General features: G+C 34.8%; 4 protein-coding genes and 2 pseudogenes across 5 annotated transcripts; 2 read left to right on the top strand and 4 right to left on the bottom strand.

Annotated features, from left to right (window-relative positions):
• Nucleotides 1-799: 799 nt before the first annotated feature.
• Nucleotides 800-4206, top strand: LOC104717259 (protein ACTIVITY OF BC1 COMPLEX KINASE 1, chloroplastic-like; annotated as a pseudogene). The gene is made up of 12 exons (XR_015569073.1): nucleotides 800-1242; nucleotides 1409-1615; nucleotides 1697-1785; nucleotides 1850-2006; nucleotides 2145-2301; nucleotides 2408-2548; nucleotides 2653-2832; nucleotides 2973-3168; nucleotides 3253-3520; nucleotides 3611-3706; nucleotides 3825-3922; nucleotides 3994-4206. The product of XR_015569073.1 is annotated as a protein ACTIVITY OF BC1 COMPLEX KINASE 1, chloroplastic-like (transcript).
• A 3082-nt stretch (nucleotides 4207-7288) lies between these two features.
• LOC104720075 (F-box/kelch-repeat protein At5g39560 pseudogene) lies at nucleotides 7289-8572 on the bottom strand (annotated as a pseudogene).
• A 1015-nt stretch (nucleotides 8573-9587) lies between these two features.
• On the top strand, nucleotides 9588-12193 carry LOC104717260 (glucan endo-1,3-beta-glucosidase 12). Its single transcript, XM_010434802.3, has 5 exons — nucleotides 9588-9997; nucleotides 10249-11085; nucleotides 11158-11682; nucleotides 11763-11805; nucleotides 11895-12193. Exons 1-5 carry the CDS (start codon nucleotides 9940-9942, stop codon nucleotides 12055-12057), a joined length of 1626 nt encoding a protein of 541 aa, XP_010433104.2. The 5' UTR covers nucleotides 9588-9939; the 3' UTR covers nucleotides 12058-12193.
• A 108-nt stretch (nucleotides 12194-12301) lies between these two features.
• LOC104717261 (profilin-2) lies at nucleotides 12302-14023 on the bottom strand. Its single transcript, XM_010434803.3, has 3 exons — nucleotides 13319-14023; nucleotides 12843-12980; nucleotides 12302-12733 (listed from the first exon to the last, which is right to left on the bottom strand). Exons 1-3 carry the CDS (start codon nucleotides 13439-13441, stop codon nucleotides 12599-12601), a joined length of 396 nt encoding a protein of 131 aa, XP_010433105.1. The 5' UTR covers nucleotides 13442-14023; the 3' UTR covers nucleotides 12302-12598.
• A 768-nt stretch (nucleotides 14024-14791) lies between these two features.
• LOC104717262 (profilin-4) lies at nucleotides 14792-16027 on the bottom strand. Its single transcript, XM_010434804.2, has 3 exons — nucleotides 15714-16027; nucleotides 15357-15494; nucleotides 14792-15234 (listed from the first exon to the last, which is right to left on the bottom strand). Exons 1-3 carry the CDS (start codon nucleotides 15843-15845, stop codon nucleotides 15100-15102), a joined length of 405 nt encoding a protein of 134 aa, XP_010433106.1. The 5' UTR covers nucleotides 15846-16027; the 3' UTR covers nucleotides 14792-15099.
• A 276-nt stretch (nucleotides 16028-16303) lies between these two features.
• Nucleotides 16304-18538, bottom strand: LOC104717263 (derlin-1-like). Its single transcript, XM_010434805.3, has 7 exons — nucleotides 18360-18538; nucleotides 17801-17936; nucleotides 17622-17695; nucleotides 17443-17536; nucleotides 17053-17181; nucleotides 16802-16962; nucleotides 16304-16719 (listed from the first exon to the last, which is right to left on the bottom strand). Exons 1-7 carry the CDS (start codon nucleotides 18374-18376, stop codon nucleotides 16530-16532), a joined length of 801 nt encoding a protein of 266 aa, XP_010433107.1. The 5' UTR covers nucleotides 18377-18538; the 3' UTR covers nucleotides 16304-16529.
• Between the last annotated feature and the right edge of the window lie 5075 nt (nucleotides 18539-23613).

Consider the following 23613-nt stretch of genomic DNA (forward strand, 5'->3'; position numbering starts at 1 on the left):
CTTCATAATCATCAAGACGCAGCCTAAATATTGCACATATTAATTGTAACGTCCAGCTCGGCCTAAATTCTAAAAGTCGCATTTATGAATATTAATGTAGATGTTTTTTTTTCAGTATTTTTGTACACCACACACTGTATATGTTTTGTAGTAGTTGACAAACGCAAATGCCAAACACAAACGGAAGTTACTATTTCCGTTTACAGTTAAGAAAAAGGTTGCTTAAATTTGGGGTCATAAGTGATAGAAACATAGAGGGAAACAATGAAAACATAAAAACAAGATCTGAATATTATTGAATAATGAACAGACACAATTCCTGATATTTGAACTGAGATGCTTTGTTTACAAGTCCAGTGAAAGCAAAGAAGTGCTGCAAAGTGATCGTTGACCTTCGTGAGGACTGTGGACTGCTGACAAGTAGATCATTGAGACAACTGGCGCCACACTTTATAGTCGTAATGGGATGGTAGAAGAAATAGAATACAAACATGCATGAAGTCATCTTAATTCACAAAAATATTTGCTTTAATTTTAAAAGCGATAAATATATTTGAAAATATGATGAAAATATATTGGTAATATATTTGTCAACTCGTAGTATTCCATGGTTTTAATCATTCATTTTATACCATACGAAAAATGTATATTCTTATTTGCCAAAACGTTGCACCTTTCTTGGCCACACAAAAAAAAAAAAAAGGTTTTGGGGTCGTTTTGCTAAAGATTACATATGTTGTGGGCTTTTTAGATATATAATTATAAATTGTGGCAGTCGGTTTATTCTATTTTTCCGGTAATTATAAATTATTTTAGTTTTTGTCCAACGGAAACGTATCCTCTCCTGTTTGCTTCTTCTTCAAATCATCCTCCGTAGGTCGCTGCTGAATGCTGATCCATGGAGTCAATTCAATGCAATCGTTTGGTAAACCCTAGTTTCTCCTTAAATCAGCGTCGTCGGAGAACAAACCGCGCTGTTCTTGATCGGAGAGATGCTCTATTACGGAGTCTAGTTTCTCTCGACGCCGTGGAGTTGCGGCGGAGCAGGACGTTCTCGGCTGTACGGACTTCTAATTTTACCGTTAGAGCGGCGGTATCGATGGGTGTTGGCGGCCGGAATTCTACTGACGCTTCGATAATGACAACGGCGATGAGCGGGGGTGGATAGGGTAGGGAAATCGAGCTCCGCGCTTGAGGAGCAGAGGCGTTTGCGTTCCATTCCGAAAGTATTCTCCGGAGACTGTATGATTATTGCTTCTAGTTCGATTTTTACGCAAATAGTTTCAGCCAATTTCATTTGTTTGATCTCTGTTGCAATTTTGTTGAATTCACTTAATTTGAGCTTGGTTAGACTTAATTCATCTTCTTGGATTCTTGAACTGGGATTCAATGGTGTTTTTGTGATCAGGTGAGGAGTAAATTTCTGGAATCAAGAGGATCAGTCGTCTCTCTTGCTTCAAGGGGTGTGGAGATTGTTTGAACTCTTGGGTTGTATTGGTCTACCTTAATGTATGACTTTATGGTTGGAAGGGATGAGAAAGTTGTCCCCTTCCGTGCTCGTCAGCTTAGAGACCTGTTGTGCAACTTGGGGCCTTCGTTTATCAAAGCTGGTCAGGTATGTTGATCACATGTTATTGTGAGGACTTTTATTGCTTTAACGGGGATTTCGACTAAACATATCTTTACATGGGGTTAGGTTTTGGCAAATAGGCCTGATATCATCCGTGATGACTACATGAACGAGCTCTGCATACTCCAAGATGATGTTCCTCCATTCCCTAACAGGTAAAAATCTTATATATTTTTCTAGTTATCATGTGCCATCGTGTGGTGAAGCTAAGTGCTGAAGGACTTTGTAGGTTGCTTTCAATATCATCGAGGAAGAGTTAGGCCAACCTCTTGAGGCCCTATTTAGCAAAATTTCTTCACAAACAATAGCGGCTGCAAGCTTGGGCCAAGTTTATCGAGCTACTCTACGTGCCACTGGAGAGGATGTTGCTATCAAGGTTCTTCTATATGGAAAAAAATTTCTTTAGCTATAGAGTTTATCTTCTTTGAAAGTTGTGATATTTCTTTCACACAGGCTTATCAAACTGAAAACTGTTTTAAAGTTTGGGATTGACATCTATGTTATCTATATACAGGTGCAGCGACCACAAATAGAGCCTATAATTTCTCTTTCTTTTCCGAACCCTCGCCTCATTCTTAAATGGCTTCAGTATACAGAAACTGGGTTGCAACGCAGAGCTAATAGTTGATGAATTTGGAGAAAAGCTTTTGGAGGAGCTTGACTATACACTGGTATCTTCTATAACTGTCATTTTGACTCTATGCGTTCTTTTGTTTTGGTGATCTGAAAATATGATTCTTTCTATAATCCGGGTTAACCGTAAGTTCTTGCCTACAGGAAGCCAGAAACATTGAAGACTTTCTGGAGAACTTCGAAGATGACCCTACTGTCAAAATTCCTCGAGTATACAAGAATCTTTGTAGTCCACGGGTTTTGGTAATGGAGTGGATCGATGGTATTCGGTGCACTGACCCACAGGTAATGAATTTTAAATAGGGGCCAACCCGGTATATTCCTTTACCTTTCAAAAAAGTCAAAATACAGTATACTCTTGAGTACTGACTTTTACTAATTGTACTCAGGCCATCAAGGATGCGGGTATCAATTTAAATGGATTCTTGACTGTTGGCGTCAGTGCTGCTCTAAGGCAGCTGTTGGAATTCGGATTGTTCCATGGAGATCCACATCCTGGAAATATCTTTGCAATGCAGGATGGGCGTATTGCTTATGTGGACTTTGGTAATGTTGCTGTACTGAGTCAGGTAATTTAAGTTTAATGGTTTCGAGGTATCTAATAACCTTAGTAACTAGCGTATGCCTCCTTCCCATAGTAATCTCACATCTGTATATAGAGACTTTGTCTTTCACAGTCTAAACAAAATCCTTTCTTTCTTTTTCTCAGCAAAACAAGCAAATTTTGGTTGATGCTGTTGTTCATGCGGTTAATGAGGACTATGGGGAGATGGCAAATGATTTCACTAGGCTCGGTTTCTTGGCCAAGGAGACCGATGTTTCTCCTATCGTTCCAGCTTTAGAAGCCATCTGGCAGAATTCTGCGGGGAAAGGACTTGCAGATTTCAATTTTCGAAGTGTTACAGGTACTTGATATATTGCTTTCCTTAGACAAGTTTGTTTTATTTACTGAGCACCCTTGAATAAACGGTGTCACGTTTTTGTTGCAGGCCAATTCAACAAGCTTGTGTACGACTTTCCTATCCGTATCCCGGAGCGGTTCTCTCTTGTTATTCGTTCTCTGCTTACGCAGGAGGGTATATGCTTCACGCTGATGCCTGATTTTAAATTTCTAGAGGTGAAGTCACGATTATTATTTTCATTTTTCTTTTCATATAAATCCTGAAATGAGCAGATACTAGCTATGACAAACTTCTAAATTTGTCCATCAGCATTAACTTTATTTTGAGCAAGATTCAAGTGGCGGCTATGGAACAGGTATAAATCATTTCTCCGGCTTCTGACAAAAGAAAAAACTTTCCGGTAGTTTTTAGAAAAGCTTTTCCATTTTTCTGTTTTTTATTTCAGAAAGAAAGTGAGAAAGCAGGCAAGGTGACATCAGCTGGCATGTATGTATTTCTTACATTTTCAAGTGTATAGAATGGATTCGACTGTCAATGCGGGGTATGCAAGTTCTGAGCTCTTTTCCTTTTCATATATTTGCAGGGGTATTTATTAAAGCAATCCATCTTAGAATATGCACAGGGGTATTAAAGCAATCCACATTGCCGTTATTGTGCAGATAGCTGCAGCCAAGGACCCTGAATCTGCTTTCTTCAAGCGATTGGAAGGTCTTCAACCTTGTGAGCTTTCTGGCACGCATATATTTTGCAGTTTATGGTATGAGTTATATTACTTTATATATACGATAGCTGGAGAATTTCTGAGACCTTAATTTAAGTGGTCTCTAGTTGCTTTTGAGGTGATAACTTCTTCAAGACTGCATTGAGGAACTCTATGCCAAGACTTATGAGGATACAACAGAGAAGTTGAAGGAGATTGAAGCTCAACTGTATTCTTAGGATTGTTTTTGATTTGTATACATCGATTCAGTGTTTGATGTATTTTATACTCCCTCTGGTTTTTTTAGTTGTCATTTTTAGAGTAAAAATTTTGTTTTCCAATACTTGTCATTTTAGGTTTCCAATGCATATGTTTGGTAAAATACCAATTTTATTCTAATTATTTTAATGCTTTGACCAATAAAAAAATTAGAAAATGTATTAAAGAAGTGCTATAATAGAACATTTATTTATTTTCTGTTGTATACAAAAAAAGAACATTTATTTATTTTTTTAATTTGTGTGCAAAGCTCTAGAACCACAGCAAAAAAACCGGAGGGAGTATTAAACTCATTGTGATGGTGGAAGTCGAATGGATTGATTATTGATGTTAATATGGATTTCGAAACCCATTTAAATAAACGGGCCTGTTACACAAATTTCTGTCCATTTAGCCCTATTTATTTTAAAATATTAAACAAACTTAAATTGAGTAGCCCAATTAAACATGTTTGATAAATGGGTTTATCTATTTAATTAATGGATAACCGTGTATTTTACATCTATATTTTGTTTTTAATCATCAGTATTTTGTCTTTAATTACTTCAGGTTCATAATGATTTTTACAGTAAAAGCAAAATAATATTAAGTTTATATGAGCTTATATGGGTTTCAATGGGTTTATGGGTTTACTCATATTTAAATGGGCAAAACTAAATGGAGATTAAACTTAGAGGGGGTTATTGGTTCTATGATTTTAATGGATTTGGAAATCTAAACAAAAATCATGTGTTATTCAATCAATGATTTGTAAATAATTTTCCAAACTATGTGTTATTGGTTCTATAATTTACAAATACTTATTCAAATCCAATGTTATTCATTTAATGATTTGTTTTTGGATTTCAAAATCCATATTATGTTTTATATGGATTTGAAATTGTAAAATAGAAGGATTCAAATCCAAGGATAAAACATGTTATTTCAAAATCCTGTGTTTTGATTTTTAGAATTTACAATTCCATATGAATTTAGAAATCACCCTTCCAATAACAGCCTATTAAGTGGGTTTATATGGGTTTAATCTCAAATGGACTGGATTTTATATGAGCTAGGTTTAAATGGGGTGGGTATGTCCATATTAACATCATTAGGATTGATGATTCATTCACATCCAAGTTAATCTAACCAAATATAAAATGTAATTAAAAAAAAAACATTATAAGAAGAAAAAAGAATAGTGTAAAACTTTTGTTTTTCCACGAAATATTATAAGAAAAACTCAAAAAAGTATAGGGATATATGATAATTTGGTAGAGATTAAAAAAAAAATGCTCCGTACATGCACTATATTAAATGATGCACACACTATAGTCATTCTCATAAACTTGGCATATCATACATAAACTTGGCTAACAAGTCCGTTCAACAACGTCATGGACGTGAATGATCTAGCTCCGTTGCTGCTATTTGCCCGAGCAAATCATGACTACGACATTTGTCACCAGATTGCGGCTCTCATTATAGTAAGTTTTTTTTTCCCTAATTTAAACTTAAAACCCTATTTTTAATTGTCAACATGGGTTGATTTTGGGCAGTAGATAAGGGGATCTTCGTTTATAGGGTAATCTAACTCGGATTCTCTAGTAATAATAGGAAGTTTGTTTACTTTTAAAGCCAGATTGAAGATATTTTAGTTTATGGGAATATGCGTTAGATTTTAGTTTTTGGATATCCGTTTTTTTTGGGATATCCATATCCGTATCCGTTTTATCTGTAATTTATTATCCGTATTTGTATCTGAAAAATTTGGATATCCGTTATCTAAATAACCGTTAAAAATCTGATTATTCGCAAATATCCGCGGATATCCATTAAACAAAAAATTACGTATTTTGAACTAAAGTACAACGTAGTTTTTGCAGTAGTTAATGGCTAAATCAGAGAAGATGATGATTAACTACTGCGAATCATCTATATTAACATATTTGAAGTACATTTTGTGTTATGCCCTTTTAGTTTTGTTTATTTAAAAAGTTATTTACAATATTAACCCTTACAAATTTTCTAAAACTGACATTACTCCAGATTTTGTTTCCAAAATATTATGCATTTCATTCCAACTAAAAAAATAACAACAATCAATATGGAAATAGAAACTATCATATATTTAGCCACACATTATGTTATGTTTTGAAGATATTCTATATCTGAATCTTTCGCAAACAAAGAAAACAACAATTTGATTCTCATTTTGTTTTCCAAAACCTGTGAGCTTTGATTTTTAACGAAAGAAAAACTTCAATTGACATTTATTTAAATATTATAATTAACATATATATACTTAATAAAATTTTAATTATTATGAATATGTAAAATTAAAAAAGTCTAAAATACTATATAATGTGGTTATATTGTAGATGTGTTATAAAGATAACATGTTGGAATTAATAAAATATTATTAAATTTGTGTTAACACGGGTTAAATCCTCATTTAATTATTTATCAACACAATTAATATTAGAATATTTGACATAAAATCAAGTTGATTTAACTAAGATTGTATAAAATAATTAAATGATTAGAAAAAATGTGACTTAATCAAAGCGTATAAATTACTAATTATGTATTTAGATCTCTTATTTTTTGTTATAATAATTAAAAATCAATAGAATCTTAAACACTAAATAAAACAAATTAAATATAACAAACAAATGGTCATGAAGTGTATTACGGGTTAAAAAAATTAATATAAGTATTTAGTCGCATAACAATCAGAAAATTTAGTTATTCTTCCATTTACAAAACATCCAATATTTAATAAATGGATACAACATAAAATAAAAATTATACACCGCGGGTTAAAATCTAGTCATATTGTAAAAACGATGGTGGACTTTTATTGATTCTTTAAAATTTGACTTTGAAAAGGCTACATTTGTTTTTGTGTCAATAAGTTTTTCATGAAAACAAGAAGAATTCAATCTTTGGCCGCTGTATGTATGTAATCTTTGTGAAAATTAGCTCAATTGAGTGTTGTATTTTTCTCGAATTGATTTTAAGAAATGTCTCCAAAGGTATGCATGGCTTGTGGCCAACTGAACAATTTTTTTGTATTATATATTAATTGACACAAAAACAAATGTAATCAACCAGAGAGAGATTTTGTTAAAGTTATTCAAATAAACAATCTCTTTCGACTCATCAAATCGAAACTACTACACAACTACTCAAGAATTCAAACGACTCTGGAACCATAAGAAGAGTATTAGCCCACTCCATCTTACCCCAATCCTCGCCTCCATGGCGCTTCTCTAACGCCATCTTTGCGCACCTGATTCTCTTTATCTGTTTTGCGTTGTCTACGTGAACCGTCATCCACAAAACTAAAAGTTTCCCACCATAGTTAACTAAATCAAGCACAAACCCATGTGCTAAGCAACATGTATCCTGCCCAAGCAATAATTCCAAATTCGAACCCTTGACCTCTCTCCACTTTCTACTCTTCAACTCATACCACATGCAAATATTGGAGTCTGTATAACCATATACTACATTCTCTATCACGCACCAAGCATATATCCACATCATGCTCGAGTGCGTTTCTACGACTACAACTTCCAATGTACCTTTTTTCATATCACAATAAGCATAGTTATTCGGATCATCCATTGCGTAAATTTTTCCTTCCACTTCCAGCATACTGATTTCTAACTCTTCCTCGCTGCTACTTAACTCGTCGGCTGAGTCTCCATGGCTCGGCAAAGAACTCCAAGTCTGAGTCTTTATGTCTAACACTTCCGTCCAAGCCATAAACTCGAGCTTCCCATAACCTCCCATTACAAATATTTTCCCATCAACAAAAACCGCTTTCGCACACTTCCGAGCAACCATCATATTGGGGCCATCACGCCACGTGTTACTCCCACAATCAAGGATACGAACAGCTGGTGGCGATTTGGAGGGTGCACCGATTAAGTAGATCTCCGAACCAACAGCTACACTAGTGAAATCGTACGGTACACAATGAGGATGTGGATAACAAGGTACCGCAACCAATGAATAATCACCAGGAATATCATCATCACCATCGTTCGTTAGGGTTTCGGAAGGTGTCATCCAGAGAGTGTACAAATCAAAAGATTGGTTCTTAGACAATTGTAAGCAGAAATAGAGGCATGGTTCTGTGGTTCCGATGTTAGATCGAGTCGTGTAGATTTGGGGAGAGGAGAGGAGAGAGAGGAATCTCTTGGAGACAAGAGAGAGATTAGGGTAATTCCATTTAGAGATACGGGCGAGGATGTGCTCTAAGATTTCTTCTGGAAGTGAAGAAATCGTCAGTGGCTGATCATGATGGCTCTTATTCTTATTCTTCTTCATCTCTTCAACCTCTTTGCGGATCATGATCGGCGGAAAATTGGAGTGGAAGCAAGCCGTGGGGAAGAAGTTATATAATTAGGGTTTGGAAAAATTAAACAACGAGCTTAAGCTTTTCTTAATTGCAAAAACTATTTTTTTAATCAATTATTAAAAATAACCTTAATTAAAAGGAACAAATCCTAAAGAATACCCCAAAACCATTGTACTGGACAAATGTCTATTTGTTGGCATTGGTTTTTATTTATTTTGTTGAATATAATTATATTAGTTAAAAAATCCAAAATTTGATAAATAAAATGTCAATGACAATAAATAAATAAATAAAAATTTGTTTGAAGTTTTGAGTAAATGAGTAATTTTTTATTAGTAATATATAAGGTTTTCAAAAATATCCAAACAATGCAATCATATAAGTGTATATGTCATTCATTAAATTCTTCATATACACTTATATGTGAATTTTTGTTATCCTAAGTTATATTCAAATTTTAAAGAATTAAGAGAAAGTCCACCATCTTTTTTACAAGATGATGATTCACCGTAGTTATCAGAGAAGATGATGATTAACTAGGTAGCCACTAGCCATCATCCTTATAATTTTTTTTTTTGAATATTGTCATATAATTTTGAATCAATCAATTAATTACATCTTTAAAAGAAAAATTGGGCTCAGATTTTTATCACTGTTTCAACTTCCAATCAATACAACAAACATTATATCATCTTTGATTATATATAGCCATAAGTTAAATGCTTCGTATGTTCTCATCAACCACATATCTCACACCTCTTAAAAATCTGATAAACTAGTCACTTAGTCAGACGACTCACACCCAAACAAATCTAGAATTTCCAAAAGAACATATTGGATTTTACATTTTCAAATGGTTCTTTTTTTTCCAATCATCTTCGAATAGTAAATATACCGAGTGACTTGCTGCAAATTATGTTGGTAAATACAGAAAATGCATTGAGTGGAGATTGGACCGTTAAATAAAAACAAAACCAAAAAAAGCAGAGCACTGTGGTCTGTCTGTAGTACTCTTTGCACTGGAACCGATTTAGTTTTTTTCTTTTCTTTTTTAATATAGTACTAATTATTTTCGTTTTATTTTTATTTTTATTTTTGTTTCATCAAAAACCAAAAATGAGGAGAGAGAGAGAGAGAGCAAAACATGCTTTTGCTTAATTCACGGAATCGAGACGTTTCAATAAACCCAATTGTATATTTCTGAGCTGGAATCCGAACTCTTGTCTGATATAGAAAAGCACACAACGTATACCTTCCAGTGACCTCTCTCTATCTCACTAAATCTCTCTCTTTGCGTCACTCCACTTAAAGTAGTCGGTGCTCTCTTTTCTAACTCTTTTCTTTAGAGAGAATCGTGTGAGACGTTACACACTTCTGGGTTTTATTTTGAGTAGAACAAAACACTTGAGAGTGAAGTTGAAAGCTTCAGCCTTCAGATATTGAAATGGATAAAAGAGTGAAGCTAATCTTCTGGATTTGTGTCTCCATTCTTGCCTTTTTGGGTATCTTCCATTTTTACCTTTTGATTCTCTCTTCTGTGTTGCACTAATTACTTAGATTTGTCTTCTTAATGTTAAAGTTTGGTGCTTTACTTTGCTAATCTCTGTTTCAGTGTAGTTCTTGTCTTAAAGTCTCGAATCTGTTAGCTTTGGACCACTTTTAGGTGTTCTTGAGAATCAAGAACTGCCATTTAGAGATTTGTTTTGTGGGTTTGTAAGAAAATTTCAATGTCTTTTATGAAATTTTGTTGCAGATTTTGGTATGGCGAGCAAGATTGGGATATGTTATGGAAGAAATGCTGATAATCTCCCGAGTCCAAACAGAGTATCTGAGCTAATCCAACATCTCAACATCAAATTTGTTCGAATCTACGACGCCAACATTGATGTTCTCAAAGCTTTTGCAAACTCTGGAATCGAGCTTATGATTGGTGTCCCTAACGCTGACCTACTTGCATTTGCTCAGTTTCAATCCAATGTAGATACTTGGCTTAGCAACAACATCCTTCCTTACTATCCATATACCAAAATCACTTCGATTTCAGTCGGTCTTGAAGTAACCGAAGCACCAGACAATGCTACCGGTCTAGTCTTGCCTGCGATGCGTAACATTCACACCGCTCTTAAGAAGTCTGGTTTGGACAAAAAGATCAAGATCTCGAGCTCGTTTTCCCTTGCTATCTTGTCGCGCTCGTTCCCTCCTTCGTCTGCTTCTTTCAGCAAGAAACACTCAGCTTTCTTGAAACCAATGCTTGAGTTCTTGGTTGAGAATGAGTCTCCGTTTATGATTGACTTGTATCCGTATTATGCTTATAGAGACTCAACTGAAAAGATTCCGTTGGAGTACGCTCTATTCGAGTCGTCTTCTCAGGTTGTTGATTCCGCCACTGGTTTGCTTTACTCCAACATGTTTGATGCTCAGCTTGACGCTATCTATTTCGCCTTGACTGCTATGAACTTTAAGACTGTTAAGGTTATGGTCACTGAGTCGGGTTGGCCGAGTAAAGGCTCGCCTAAAGAAACTGCTGCAACTCCTGACAACGCTCTGGCTTACAATACCAATCTCATCCGCCATGTCATTGGTGATCCAGGTAACCTATTTATGAAACCAAAGTTGTGACCTTCAGAAACATTTTATAAACTGATTTGTTTTCTTTGGTTAGGTACTCCTGCAAAGCCTGGGGAAGAGATTGATGTGTACTTATTCTCGTTGTTTAATGAGAACCGGAAGCCAGGGATAGAATCTGAGAGGAACTGGGGAATGTTCTATGCAAACGGAACAAATGTTTACGCGTTAGACTTCACTGGGGAAAGCACTACGCCTGTTTCTCCAACAAATGTTACCACGGGTACGAGTCCAAGTCCAAGTTCCAGTCCAATTAGCAATGGTAACTCGACAGTGATCATTGGAGGAGGAGGAGGAGGAGTAGTAGGAGGAGGAGGAACCAAGAAGTGGTGTATTGCTTCTTCACAGGCTTCAGTGACAGAACTGCAGACAGCATTGGACTGGGCTTGCGGTCCTGGGAATGTTGATTGTTCAGCTGTGCAACCAGACCAACCTTGCTTTGAACCAGACACTGTTCTCTCACACGCATCGTATGCCTTCAATACTTATTACCAGCAGAGTGGAGCAAGCAGCATAGATTGCAGCTTTAATGGAGCCAGCGTTGAAGTCGACAAGGACCCAAGTAAGTGTTTGCATACATACACTTTCAAAACAGAGTAAATGTGAAGCAAAGTAGTCTTACTTGAGCTCTCAAAATTGCAGGTTATGGTAACTGTTTGTACATGATTGCTCCGGCTACCACCGGGTGAGAGTTCTCTCTTGGTTTACTCAATCTTGCGACTATGCAACCACACAAACGAATCTTATTTGCTGATGTTGTTGTTACTTTTGCAGATTTAACAGAACAATGGCGGGTAATATCACAGGAAATATAACTGCCATTGATTCGCCCTTGGCTTCGCCTTCTTCAACAAATGAAGCATTCAGACAGATGGTGATCTCCGTTGCAGTCTCTGTTTTGTTGCCGTGTTTTGTAGTTTGTTTGAGTATTTGGTGACAGGTGTGTACATGAATGCACTGTTGCCTTTCTTTTGTCTGAAGTTTTGAGTAGACTAAACTAGAATTTAGCCCAACTGTTGTTGAACTGGTAATTTCTTCCACCGCTTAACCGAAATGTCGAGATTGGTGATGTATCTGTGTGGTTCAAATTAAGTCGAATCACAGACTAAAAAATTTGAACCGGGTCACATTATATGAGCTGATCGAAAACAGATGGGTAAAGACCACTTCACAAAGTCAAATTTTATACCAAACGATACTTATTTCATTACTCAAATCGAAAACCAGAGATACGCAATATGAAATACAGTACAAGGAAGAGAGGAAACATCAAAGCCAATCATAGGAGGGAGGGAATCAAAAGTTCAAAAACCATAACAAATATGATTGCTTTTTTGTTCTTCTAAGAGTATAAATTTGTTTGATGCACAACAACAACAATCAAATCACAGAATACATGGCAGAAGAGAGTGTCTTCTGTAGTGATGAAGAACCTTAAAATTGATGATATATTGGTTTAAAGCAAATTTGGTGTGAACTTAGAGACCAGACTCAATAAGGTAATCACCAAGCCTCTCCACGACCAAGTTGCATTGGCCTCCAGTCATGGGTTCATCATAGATACCAAAGACAAGAGCTTGAGTAGTCTTCTTGATAGTGACTCCACCAGGTCCCTGCAAGAAGTAAGCATCAACATTTTAAACTTGCTGATCACAAAAAAAAAAAAAGGAAAAAAGACTGATCCTTTGATTCAATTTTGTCTCAATCAAGTTCAAACGTTACCTTTTTGCCTCGGATGACGGCTCCGGCCTCACCTTGGACAACCATGTACTTCTCACCGCCAAGAAATAGCCCGGTTGGAGCAAGATGTCCGGCTTCTTCAAAGTCTTTGTTGATTCCTTCTATCTCAGCAGGCTTCAACTAAATATCATGAAACAAGAACCACACAAAGAACAAGGCAATTTAGCTTCAACCTATTGAGCGAGCCAATGATACTACCAACACACCAGATCATTTTACATACAATACTGATCAAAAGCAAATCATCCAACACACTTATAAACCCGATTTGACTAACCACGAGAATCTAAGAAACAAACGAGATACATAATCAGATTTTTCAAAGAGAGCAAGTCACAGGGGTAACGAATCAAAACCAGATCCAATTTTCTTCAGATCGGATCACAATAAAATGAGAAGATGGAATCAGATCGATGACCTAAATTGAAGGATCGGGAGAAAGAGATGATGAACCGAACCTGAGGGAAACTAGCGCTCTGAGCCCAGACACTGCCGTCTTGGCCGAAGATGGCGGCGTGGGTGAGGTGGTTACCTTCGACATCGCACATGAGATGGTCATCGACGTATGATTGCCACGACATCTTTATTATTCACCGGCGAGATGAGATGAGCTTCTTCTTCTTTTCTCTACTTCTTCTGCTTCTTCTTCTTCTTCTCTTTGCGAGCTTTTGGTTCGTGTGGACTCTTTGAAGAAACCTTTGAGCTCTTAAATTAAATAAATGACACGATTTAAGGAGCATCCAATAATAAAAAAAATCTAGTCAACATAAAAAAGAAAAATATTATTTAACTTATTTACTTAATACAATTTTATAAATAAATACTACTAGTAAATAAATAAATAAAAAGAAATAACGATTCTTTTTTTAATTATATACTTCCGTTTCAATTTTTTTTTCTTCTTCTCTCCTTTTTTTTTTTTTTTATTGTGACTGCGTTGCAAAGAAAATTATGGAAAATGATGTAAAACCTCGCATGTCAATTACATATTAGTTCGATTCTTTATAATAAAAACTTGTGCTAAATTTAAATTAGTCTGATACGTTTTTACCAGTTAAAATCTATGCCATTTGCATATTGACATAAACATTACCACAGTGAGTTTATTACATAAACAAAACAATAGTAGAGATTTTATTTAATTCCGAAAAAATCTAGAGTATAGAAATCGAAGTATGGCACATCATTGTTTTAACAGGGTGGATATGCTCTTGCATTGTGTGCCACACACACCCAAAAAAAATATATATATATATTCCATTATTTCGGTCCACCCTTTATAATGTTCTCCTTTCCAAATGTCACTGTCAATAAAATGTTTCTTGATTAGTACCCAATAAAACACTACTATATATATATACTAATAGATGTTTATCAAACCTTTCTATTTTCCCCTGTTATTGAAGAAAACAGAGAAACAATCACTTAATTTTATATTCTTTAAGAGAATTTTGCGCATCGTACTGATTCAAAAATGAACAATGAGAGGCGATATATAAAAAAAAATTCATTACATCTTTGATAATAAAGTAAGGGGAAATAAAAGTTGAGATTCGATATCTCGATGAGCTGTTAGAAGTTAGAACCATAATAAAAGACAGATGGGATGGGAATGATTTTCCGACAAAATTTTTAATTATCATTTATCATTAGTATTATTTTCCTATTAAAAAAGATTTATTAGTTTAAAGTTGATTGATGAATGAGTTCTGCCTGTTATATACCACTTTTTTTCTTCTTCTTTTGTCAAGTTTTTTCTTTTTATTTCTTAGGATTACACATATGTGTTACGTGCATGTGTAAAATGTTGAGAGTGATTTCTATATTGTGAGAGTAATGATTCTGCATACAATTTTCTATAGATTATGAGTGAATTTTTTTTTTCAGAATTCTAGCTCAGCTTGAATCGTCTATTATAATCTTGGGTACAATGAAACAAACACTAGATAATTAGATTGCCAATATGTATTAAACAAAAGTTGCAATTGTCAAAAAAAAAAACCAACCAAAAAGAAAACAAGGAAAAATGGGAGAAAAGGCCTTTTAGGCTTTAAGTTTTCTTAACATTTTGCTATGGGTAGAAGAAGAAACCAGGAAGGTCCATTCACCCAAACTTATATATTAAATAAGTAGAAAAAAAAAACAAAAAGAGATGCAAATCACTCAAAAAGAGAAACAATGGCCGTATCAAAAAATGTAGAAGAGTTGGAAAAACATTGTAAAAGCAAATGACAAGATTCTAGAGACCCTGTTCGAGGAGGTAATCACCCAACCTCTCGACGACCATGTTGCACTGTCCTGGTGTCACTGGCTCTTCGTAGATCCCAAACACACACGACTGTCCTGTTTTCTTTATCGTTATTCCTCCCGCTCCCTACATCCAATCAAAACCAAATAACATAGTCATAACGATGTATTATTTGCTAGAAATGATCCCGCCCCTTATGAATCATACAAATATGCAACATATCACATTTGATTGTGAAGTTTTTCTACCTTCTTGCCACGGATTACAGCATTGGGCTCGCCTTGGATCACCATGTACTTTGCTCCTGCTAGGAATAACCCTGTGGGTGCCAAGTGACCCGGTTCATCGAAATCTTTCATTATATCACTGAACTCTTGTCCCTTGAACTATCAAAGACCAAACCATAGGTACCATATGAGACAACATTCATTACTTGTTAATAACATACACAATATTATGAAAATTATGAAACTGGAATATACATAAGGATAACGAAGACATGCAAGATTAATTTGGTATCAAAAGAAAAAAATGGATCCCCCATCCGTTCATTGTTTTATACCAAAACTTTATCAGATCCACAATAACATTTTGAAATGGAATACCTGAGGGAAGTTGGCACTCTGAGCCCAAACGCTACCATCATGACCAACGATAGCAGCAGCGGTAAGGTGATGTCCCTGACCATCACCCACATCGCACATCAAATGCTCATCAACGTAAGTTTGCCACGACATCTTTCTTCTTCGTCTTAATTAATTTCGTTGTTATGATCTCTCTGCGTTATTATGTGCATCGTGGTGACTTCTTCCCTCAGATAAATAGGAGGGGAGGTAAGAAGAATGGTTTTTTAAAACTGTTGGATCACAAAGACGAATTCTTAGCCTTACGTAATATCTCAAAATTAATGATCCATTGCAATTAATGACGCTTACATCTCGCCTTCGTTATAGCTCAATCATTTATTTCCCTAATTGCCACGTCTACTTACTTCCTTTTCTTATTTTCCCCTATTTATAACGATCACCAACGGATTTTTCAGGTAAGGAATTATTATTACTCGTATTCAATAACAATTTTTTTTTTTTTTAATATTCAAACTTGTTACGACCAAACCTCTCACAAATCTCATCTGATTTATTTCATAGTGGTACAATAATATGATTATAGTGTTTAGCATTCTTCTGTTGAAGTGTTTTGTGAAAGAGATTGATTATGCGTAAAAACGGCACCAAGCATCTGAATACAACATTGTGTTTGTTTGTACTAAAACCTCCGAAGAATCTTCCTACAAAGTCATATATTCAAAAACTGTACTGCTCGAAAAAACAAGAAAAGCTACCCTGGGACTTGTTAGTGGCCTTGTTTTGAGAAAAGATTTGGGATACTGAAAACAAAGAAACGAGGTGAAGATTTCTGTTTCAGTCGGTGAGACGATATGATCGACCTCTGAATGCTGTGTTCGAGCTCTCTGGTGGGGCACGCGCACTTGAATAAGCTCCTCCACCTCCTACTGATCCTCCAGCTCCGGCTCCTGATGCTCCTACGCCACCTGCTTGTCGAACACTTGCTACTGGAGCTCCAATTCTCCATCTTGCTACAATTTTGTTACTGTTGAGAATGTCAAGGAATAACAGCAAAGCAACTATAGAGAAGATCACTGGATACAATAGAGAATTCGAATCAAGGATACACCCATCTTGGGGTTTTCAGGTAGTTTTTTCCAGTGGCAAGAGGGTGCAGGACTGTTAGGAAGTAGTATAGATGTCCGGCTATGATGCCGAGAAGATCAGGCATGATCGGAGAGCCGAAGATAACATCTAGTGCTAGCATTGCCCATGGGAGGTAGAAAGCCTGACAGAGTAATTACAACTTTCACCATTAACATTATATACTATAGAAAGAGTGGGTTGGATGAGCTGCCCAAATAAACACTTGTAATACCTTGAGAGTGACAAGACCATATAGGCTGATGTTGGCATTTGGAAATTCTCGGCTCCAGAGATATAGAAGCATGAACACAAGCGAAACTCCAAGGAACGGTGTCCAGAAAAATGGTATTAATGATAAAACCTGAAATTAACACACACAGATTCACAAGTATATGAATAACATCTCCCAAAAGCTTGACTCGCTTTGAAAAAAGTTCAACCTCAGATTAAATTCTTTAAGAACTTTTGATTATCTGAGCTTCGGGAAATCTTATAGTTATGTACGTGCTATTATCTACGCTGTGGCATACCATATACATATACTAACACTGTGGTAGGTTCTTCAAGAACACAGAACAATGATCGGTGGTAGGAGAAGAGATACAGGGAGAGCATAACATACCACCAGAGTCAAGGATCCAAAGATCATCATCCACAAAAAGTCAGCTGTCCGCCTTTCAAATGGCCCTTTCTCAAGTTGAACTCCATATCTTGCTCTGCACAATCATTCCAGAGAGTATGTTACAATACAAAAAGCAGAAATGTAGCTTTCTGCATATATAGGGAAACAATAACACTCACATCATCAAAAGACGTATACCGAAATTGATAGAGAAACCACCAAGGAAAAAGAAGTTTGTTATCAGCCTCCAGATCTGCAAAACACCAAAACATATCAAAATTGCACAATGAATTAGAAAGTGTTAGGGATGGACACAGTTTTGTGAGTGAGGAAAATCATGAAAAGAACATTCTTTTACCTGGAACTGCTTAATAACAAGTTCAGGAATCAAAGCAATGAACACCGGAGCAACTAAACCGAGCTGATTAGCAACGGTAGTGAAAAGGCACAAGGTTCCATAAGCTTTGGTTATCGGTGGAAGTGAGTTATAGTATCTGAAATCAATATATACCCACCAACAAAACAAGCACTATTGAGAAACAATTTGACAGATGTTGTGAAACTTAAATTACATTACATATCCCATCCTTCTATAAACTTGTCAGTTGTAATCAAGAAGACATGAAATGTAATCAACATTCAAGAATCAGCTAAGAAAGCATATAGCTTTGTCTCAAGAAAAAGAAAGACTCAAATTTTTTTTGACAATTTCATCAAAAAAAAAGCTACGGATTTGTGATACCATCGGAGTCTTAGCTTCAAGACCCTATACGAAGCTAAAGTAAATCATAATCCTCGGCAAGAACTACCCACTAATCAATAAGCTAAGAATCTCCCGATCAACATCGAATCGAAGCGAAGTATTAAAAAGAACAAAGCAAAGCGAGAGAGAGACGGAGACGGAGGAGGGGACTCACTCGCCAGGAGAAGACATGTTCGTTCGATTTCGAAGATCCGAGGTTATCTCAGTACGATTCCAGAGAGCTTTTATGGATTTGAGTTTTGAGCTTTTCTTCTAAACGGAAGCTAGAACGTTCCGGTGAGGTCTTAACTAATCATGTGATTTTAATTCATTCGCTTGTTAGGCAGTTCGCGTAATTTATCCAATGATATCAACCCACGTCGTCTTTTAATGACCAAATTGATAACGTGGCACATTCTGATTCGCTTTGTGAGCTTTTATTTATTTATTTCAGTTTTTTTTTTCACGTTTTTAGTTAAGTTTTGTGTATATACATTACATTTGTAATCGTGTTTTGGTAATGTTTGGGACCGACCATACCATTTGTTACTAATTTATCCATATTGTTGGATCAAGAAACAACAACTAAATTGATTTGGTTAGAAAACGAGATTTGGACAGACTTTCGGTATAAATCGGTAAAAACTATAAAAATATGCGAACTAGATTTTTGTATTTGAATAAGTTTGATTTGCGTTACATGAACTATGAACTGTGTCTTCTCCTTCGAGGGATAAGCTCAATATATACATCCAAAGAATATCACGTAACAACTCTTGAATTTTCTCCTCTGATCTCGTCCTATTTCTCCGAGATCTCCTCTACTGCGAACTCCCCATCTTCGCTTAAATCAGAATCTTCCTCAACGGTCCTGTGTTTATCGGGCCTTTCGCGGGCCGATCTCGTAATCCCCGTTAATTGCTGATTAATGGGCTTTTGTTCTCTGGCCCATGGTGAAACCCAATACCAACACATGCATAATTTAAATTTGATAAATTAGAGAGATGTGATATTTTTCTTGGGATGTTGAATTGGGCCAAACAGGCTTTCCTTGGACCCATTGATTGATAGCAGGCTCCAATTTGTGACAAACAATTAGAGATTTTTTGACTTATCAATAAAATGCTTTATCTATTTTATTTTATTTCGTTCAAAAAAAAAACGATTTTATTTTATTTTTTCCTTTCTACAAGTTTCCCATTCTACCAATAATTTTTGGTTCTATTTACCAAATAAGAATAATGTGAGAGAATAGGAACCCTAACAAATTAACAAGAAACAAGACAATAAAGAGGGAATCTAATCTCAAGGAAGATCAAAATTGGAGAAACATAAGCCTTATGTCGTGAGCATGATCTTCGTGAGTATGGTCGGAGAACCAAAGATCCTAGTTTAATTATTTAATTTCAGTAATAATGATAACTAATAATAATAATAATGTGTTTAGTTTTTTCACACCAAAAAAAAAGTAATGTGTTTAGTTTTTAAGGTAATTTAAACATGAGAGAATCAAAGATTTATTAACCTGGATTAGGTAGAGCAGGGTCCATGTGCATGTGACGGGTCCCAACCAGATAATCTTGACCCGATTCGATCTCACTCCTTTGTCTCCCTGACTCATCCTCACGTCATCCCAGACGTTAGTTAATCTATATGTTACTTTGGATGCGTGGAACTAGAAGATAGTAATAATCATGTATTCATTACCAAAATAATAATAATAATAATAATAATAATAATAATAATAATAATATTATTATTATTATTATATTTTTCTTACTACAAAATGATACTAAGCAGTATTCTGGTGTATTATTGTTTTATAAATTTATTAATATAAACTAATATATTTTAGTATCAAAATTTTTTAAAGTAAATAAAAATCAACACCGAATTACTGATGAATTTCATAAATGATTTGTGGTGTTCCTTTGATAAAATTAGACAAATTCTTTCATAATCTTTTTTTTTATTATTGTTACATTGATACCGTTGTATTATATCATCATTCAAATTCAAACCGATATAATATAATATTGTTAAAATAAAATGATGAGACAATATCTGAATTATGATCAAGTTGATATGCATTTGTTTGGCATCATATTGCGTAGAGATATGCAGGTATGCCACTTGGTGCCTTTTGGACCTATATGCAGGAAAACATCAGTTTGATTATAGAGTAGTGTTAAGTGTTTAGTTGGTTAAATATAGTTGAGAAACAATGTGACATAGCTAATAAAAAAAATGTAACATTGTAGATCATGTGAGTTGTTAGATACGTTACAAGATTTTAATTTCATAATCTTATATAACTTGTTAAATATTAGTAGTTCGTTGTAATGTTCCCTAGGTAGAGCTTTTATTTTAAGTGGGTTTCATGCATAGTCACACGATAATACAATTCTTGGACGGCTAATAACCGCTTCTAAATTAGAAACGGTATGAAACGCTTTTTTTATGAATGATTTTAAACACAGGTCATCGCAACATTTCAAACGCGTTTGCGTCCCCAAAAGAACCTAATCAAAAGTCTCTACAAAGCTTACATTTTCTTTTACAATATCGCTAAGAAAATGAATAGATTAGAGGGTCCCTATAGATTGAATGTGTGTGGAAAATAAAATAAAAGGGGGTCTTGGTCCTTTTGAATTGTTTGACCTATCGATGGAGACATTACAATGGAACTTGCCAATGGCAAGAGAGGAACATGCAATTTCATTACATTGTGATAGGTAAAATCCCGGAAAAGGGGGGGGGGGGGGGGGGGGAGGAGAGAAAACGACATTTTTGCAACCAAAAGAAAAAAAGCGATAGAAAGATGCATTTGGAAAAGCGAACAAATTAAAATCATTTATGAACAAGGAAAAAAAGAGACTGAGCTTGTTGAATGGCCAAAATGCAAAATGTATAATAATGGTGGACCTATCCATGTTTCAGTAATTCGCATGTTTATTTGTCGGGAAAGTTGTTTTCTTCTTTTATCCCATTGTTTTTGTTATCTAGATGAGAATACCTGAATATGCGTGTGTATTAACACTCTCGATGTAATTAAAACAATGCACATATATCTACCTAAAAACTCACAATTTATAAGTATGAGATTTAGTATTTTACGTAGAAAAGAGTGATAAGGTTTATTAGTTTGATACATCCCAACCAAAAAGATAAAACATAGAAAACCGTAGTTCAAAAAGTGATAGCATACCGTATGAATGTGTTAATGTAATGTCAAACAATATGTTTTATGTGATATGAATAACTCTGGATGCATATGACCGATACCGAACATGGTTTTACAAATCCGTGGGTCGAGGGAATCCGACCAGACTCCATAGTCCATATCAAAATTGATTCTGAATAGAAGGGACCTAGTGCCTACTGCCTGATAGGTTGGCCCTAGCGCATATAGCAAGTAAATTGATTGTTCGAGGTTTTGTTTTCACTTAATCTTTTTATTGGCAGCCATAAAGGCATTGAAAAATTCACCAGGAAGAAGAAAAAAGAAGAAAAACTAGCAGCAACTTGGGGAAATTCTTATTAATATCAATGTATTTGCCAAATGCGAACTATATGTATAGCAAGAAGAGAAACTTGATACGTCCTATCACAGACAGTTAAAAATAGAGAGACATATCTATTTCAATATCTTTGCACGTGATCGCGATGTTTCTAGTACTAACATATATCCAAGTTAGAGCAGAAAAAATATCCAAAACAAATATTTTATTTTGGACCGCAATGAAATGATTTTCAGTGAACCATTCCCAATTTATCAATTAGGGTGCTCAATTTTTGCAATAATCCATTCAATTGATAGTCTCTTCATTCTTCTTTTTTTTTTTACTTTACCAAAAGGCTTCTATTGTCCTATAACTTAGGAACATTAAGAGCAGTGAGTGCATCTCATCATCTACAAAATGGGAATGCAATATATATGCATGTACACTTTATAAGATATTAAGATGGTACATAAATTATGAGCAAACAACAAAATAGATGTAAAGTTTAATACGAAATTCGAATGACCAGAATTTTACTTGGAACATGTATTATAATAAGATAGCTGTTTGAGAAATTGCATAAAATGTAAACTTTTACTAAATAAATGTTAAAATGCTTGTCGTTAATTAATGGATATAGGATTTCATAGCATATTACTTGCATGTGGCCGTAATACCAAAAGAACAAAATCACGAATTTTTAATAACCATATCTCCATTATCGAACTCAATTAATGAAACTTACATTGGTCAAATACAAACATTAATCAACAAAACTATTAACTATTGAACTACCATTAGTTAGTTGGTTGATAAATATCTTCCTAGACTAATCATAACCTTTAGAATCGTCGAATGAATTTTGCAATATGTCAATATAGTGTTCATGTTTACTAAGCATTAACCAACATAGGCTAAGCATAATATATAGTTAACACAAATAACGAGTTTTTTTTTTCTTTTCGTTTTGGGTTAATGAAAGATGACTTTTCTTTAGTCCGCTAACCAATTCATTGCAACTCATTAAAAGAAGCTTCCTAGACAAGATCCTTAAACAAAAAGAAAGAGAAAAAGGTCTCTATTATAAAATAAAAGTCAACTATGTGTATATGAACTATACATGATTTCAATTTATATATGTACGTGAACTTGCATTGATTATAGTTAAACTGTTCCATTCAGCTATTGTACACCAAATCAATCATATGGTATGAATGAGTCTCTTGCATGCTATATATAATTGGAATGATTAGGGGAATAAATACTTCATCCTATTAACAATTTATACGGATTTGATCCATATAAAACAATTATACGGGTTGAATATAATAGTGTGACACAGGACAACAACAATTAACACTAACACAAATCAACATGCTATAAGTCTTGGTTAAATTTATTGGTTGGTATTTAACGAACTAAACACAGTAGTAATTTTAACAATAATAGTCACTGGATATAACTGATATAGTGAAATTTAACATAGTTGTACGTACACTACTACTACTAGTCTTAAAATGAAATGTTATGATCGAACAAAGGTTTAATAATAGCGTGACGAAATTCTACTTATTAGTTGAATGATGATGAACAAAAAGAATAAACTAGTAAACAATGAGATGCAAATGCGTATAAACTTGTAAACGATGATGAGTGTACACTCGATGCATATGTGTCTTCATGTGCACTTTCCCTATCTCTATAATCTACATGTTAATAAAATTTCAATCTAAACTCTTTTGCTTTTGCTTGGAGCGTAAGCCAACACATTTCATGGTCGGTCTCTCTTAATTTAATTCTCAAGCAGAGCAATTTTGCTAATGTATTTGTAATAGTTAATTAGTCGTATAAGATTGTTTATCATGATTTTTGTCTTCTCTATATACGAGGAGTTGTAACTCTAGTAACGATTTAACTGATTCTAAT

The sequence above is a fragment of the Camelina sativa genome, chromosome 10, assembly GCF_030686135.1.
Source record: "Camelina sativa cultivar CO46 ecotype springtype chromosome 10, ASM3068613v1".
Lineage (NCBI taxonomy): Eukaryota > Viridiplantae > Streptophyta > Magnoliopsida > Brassicales > Brassicaceae > Camelina > Camelina sativa.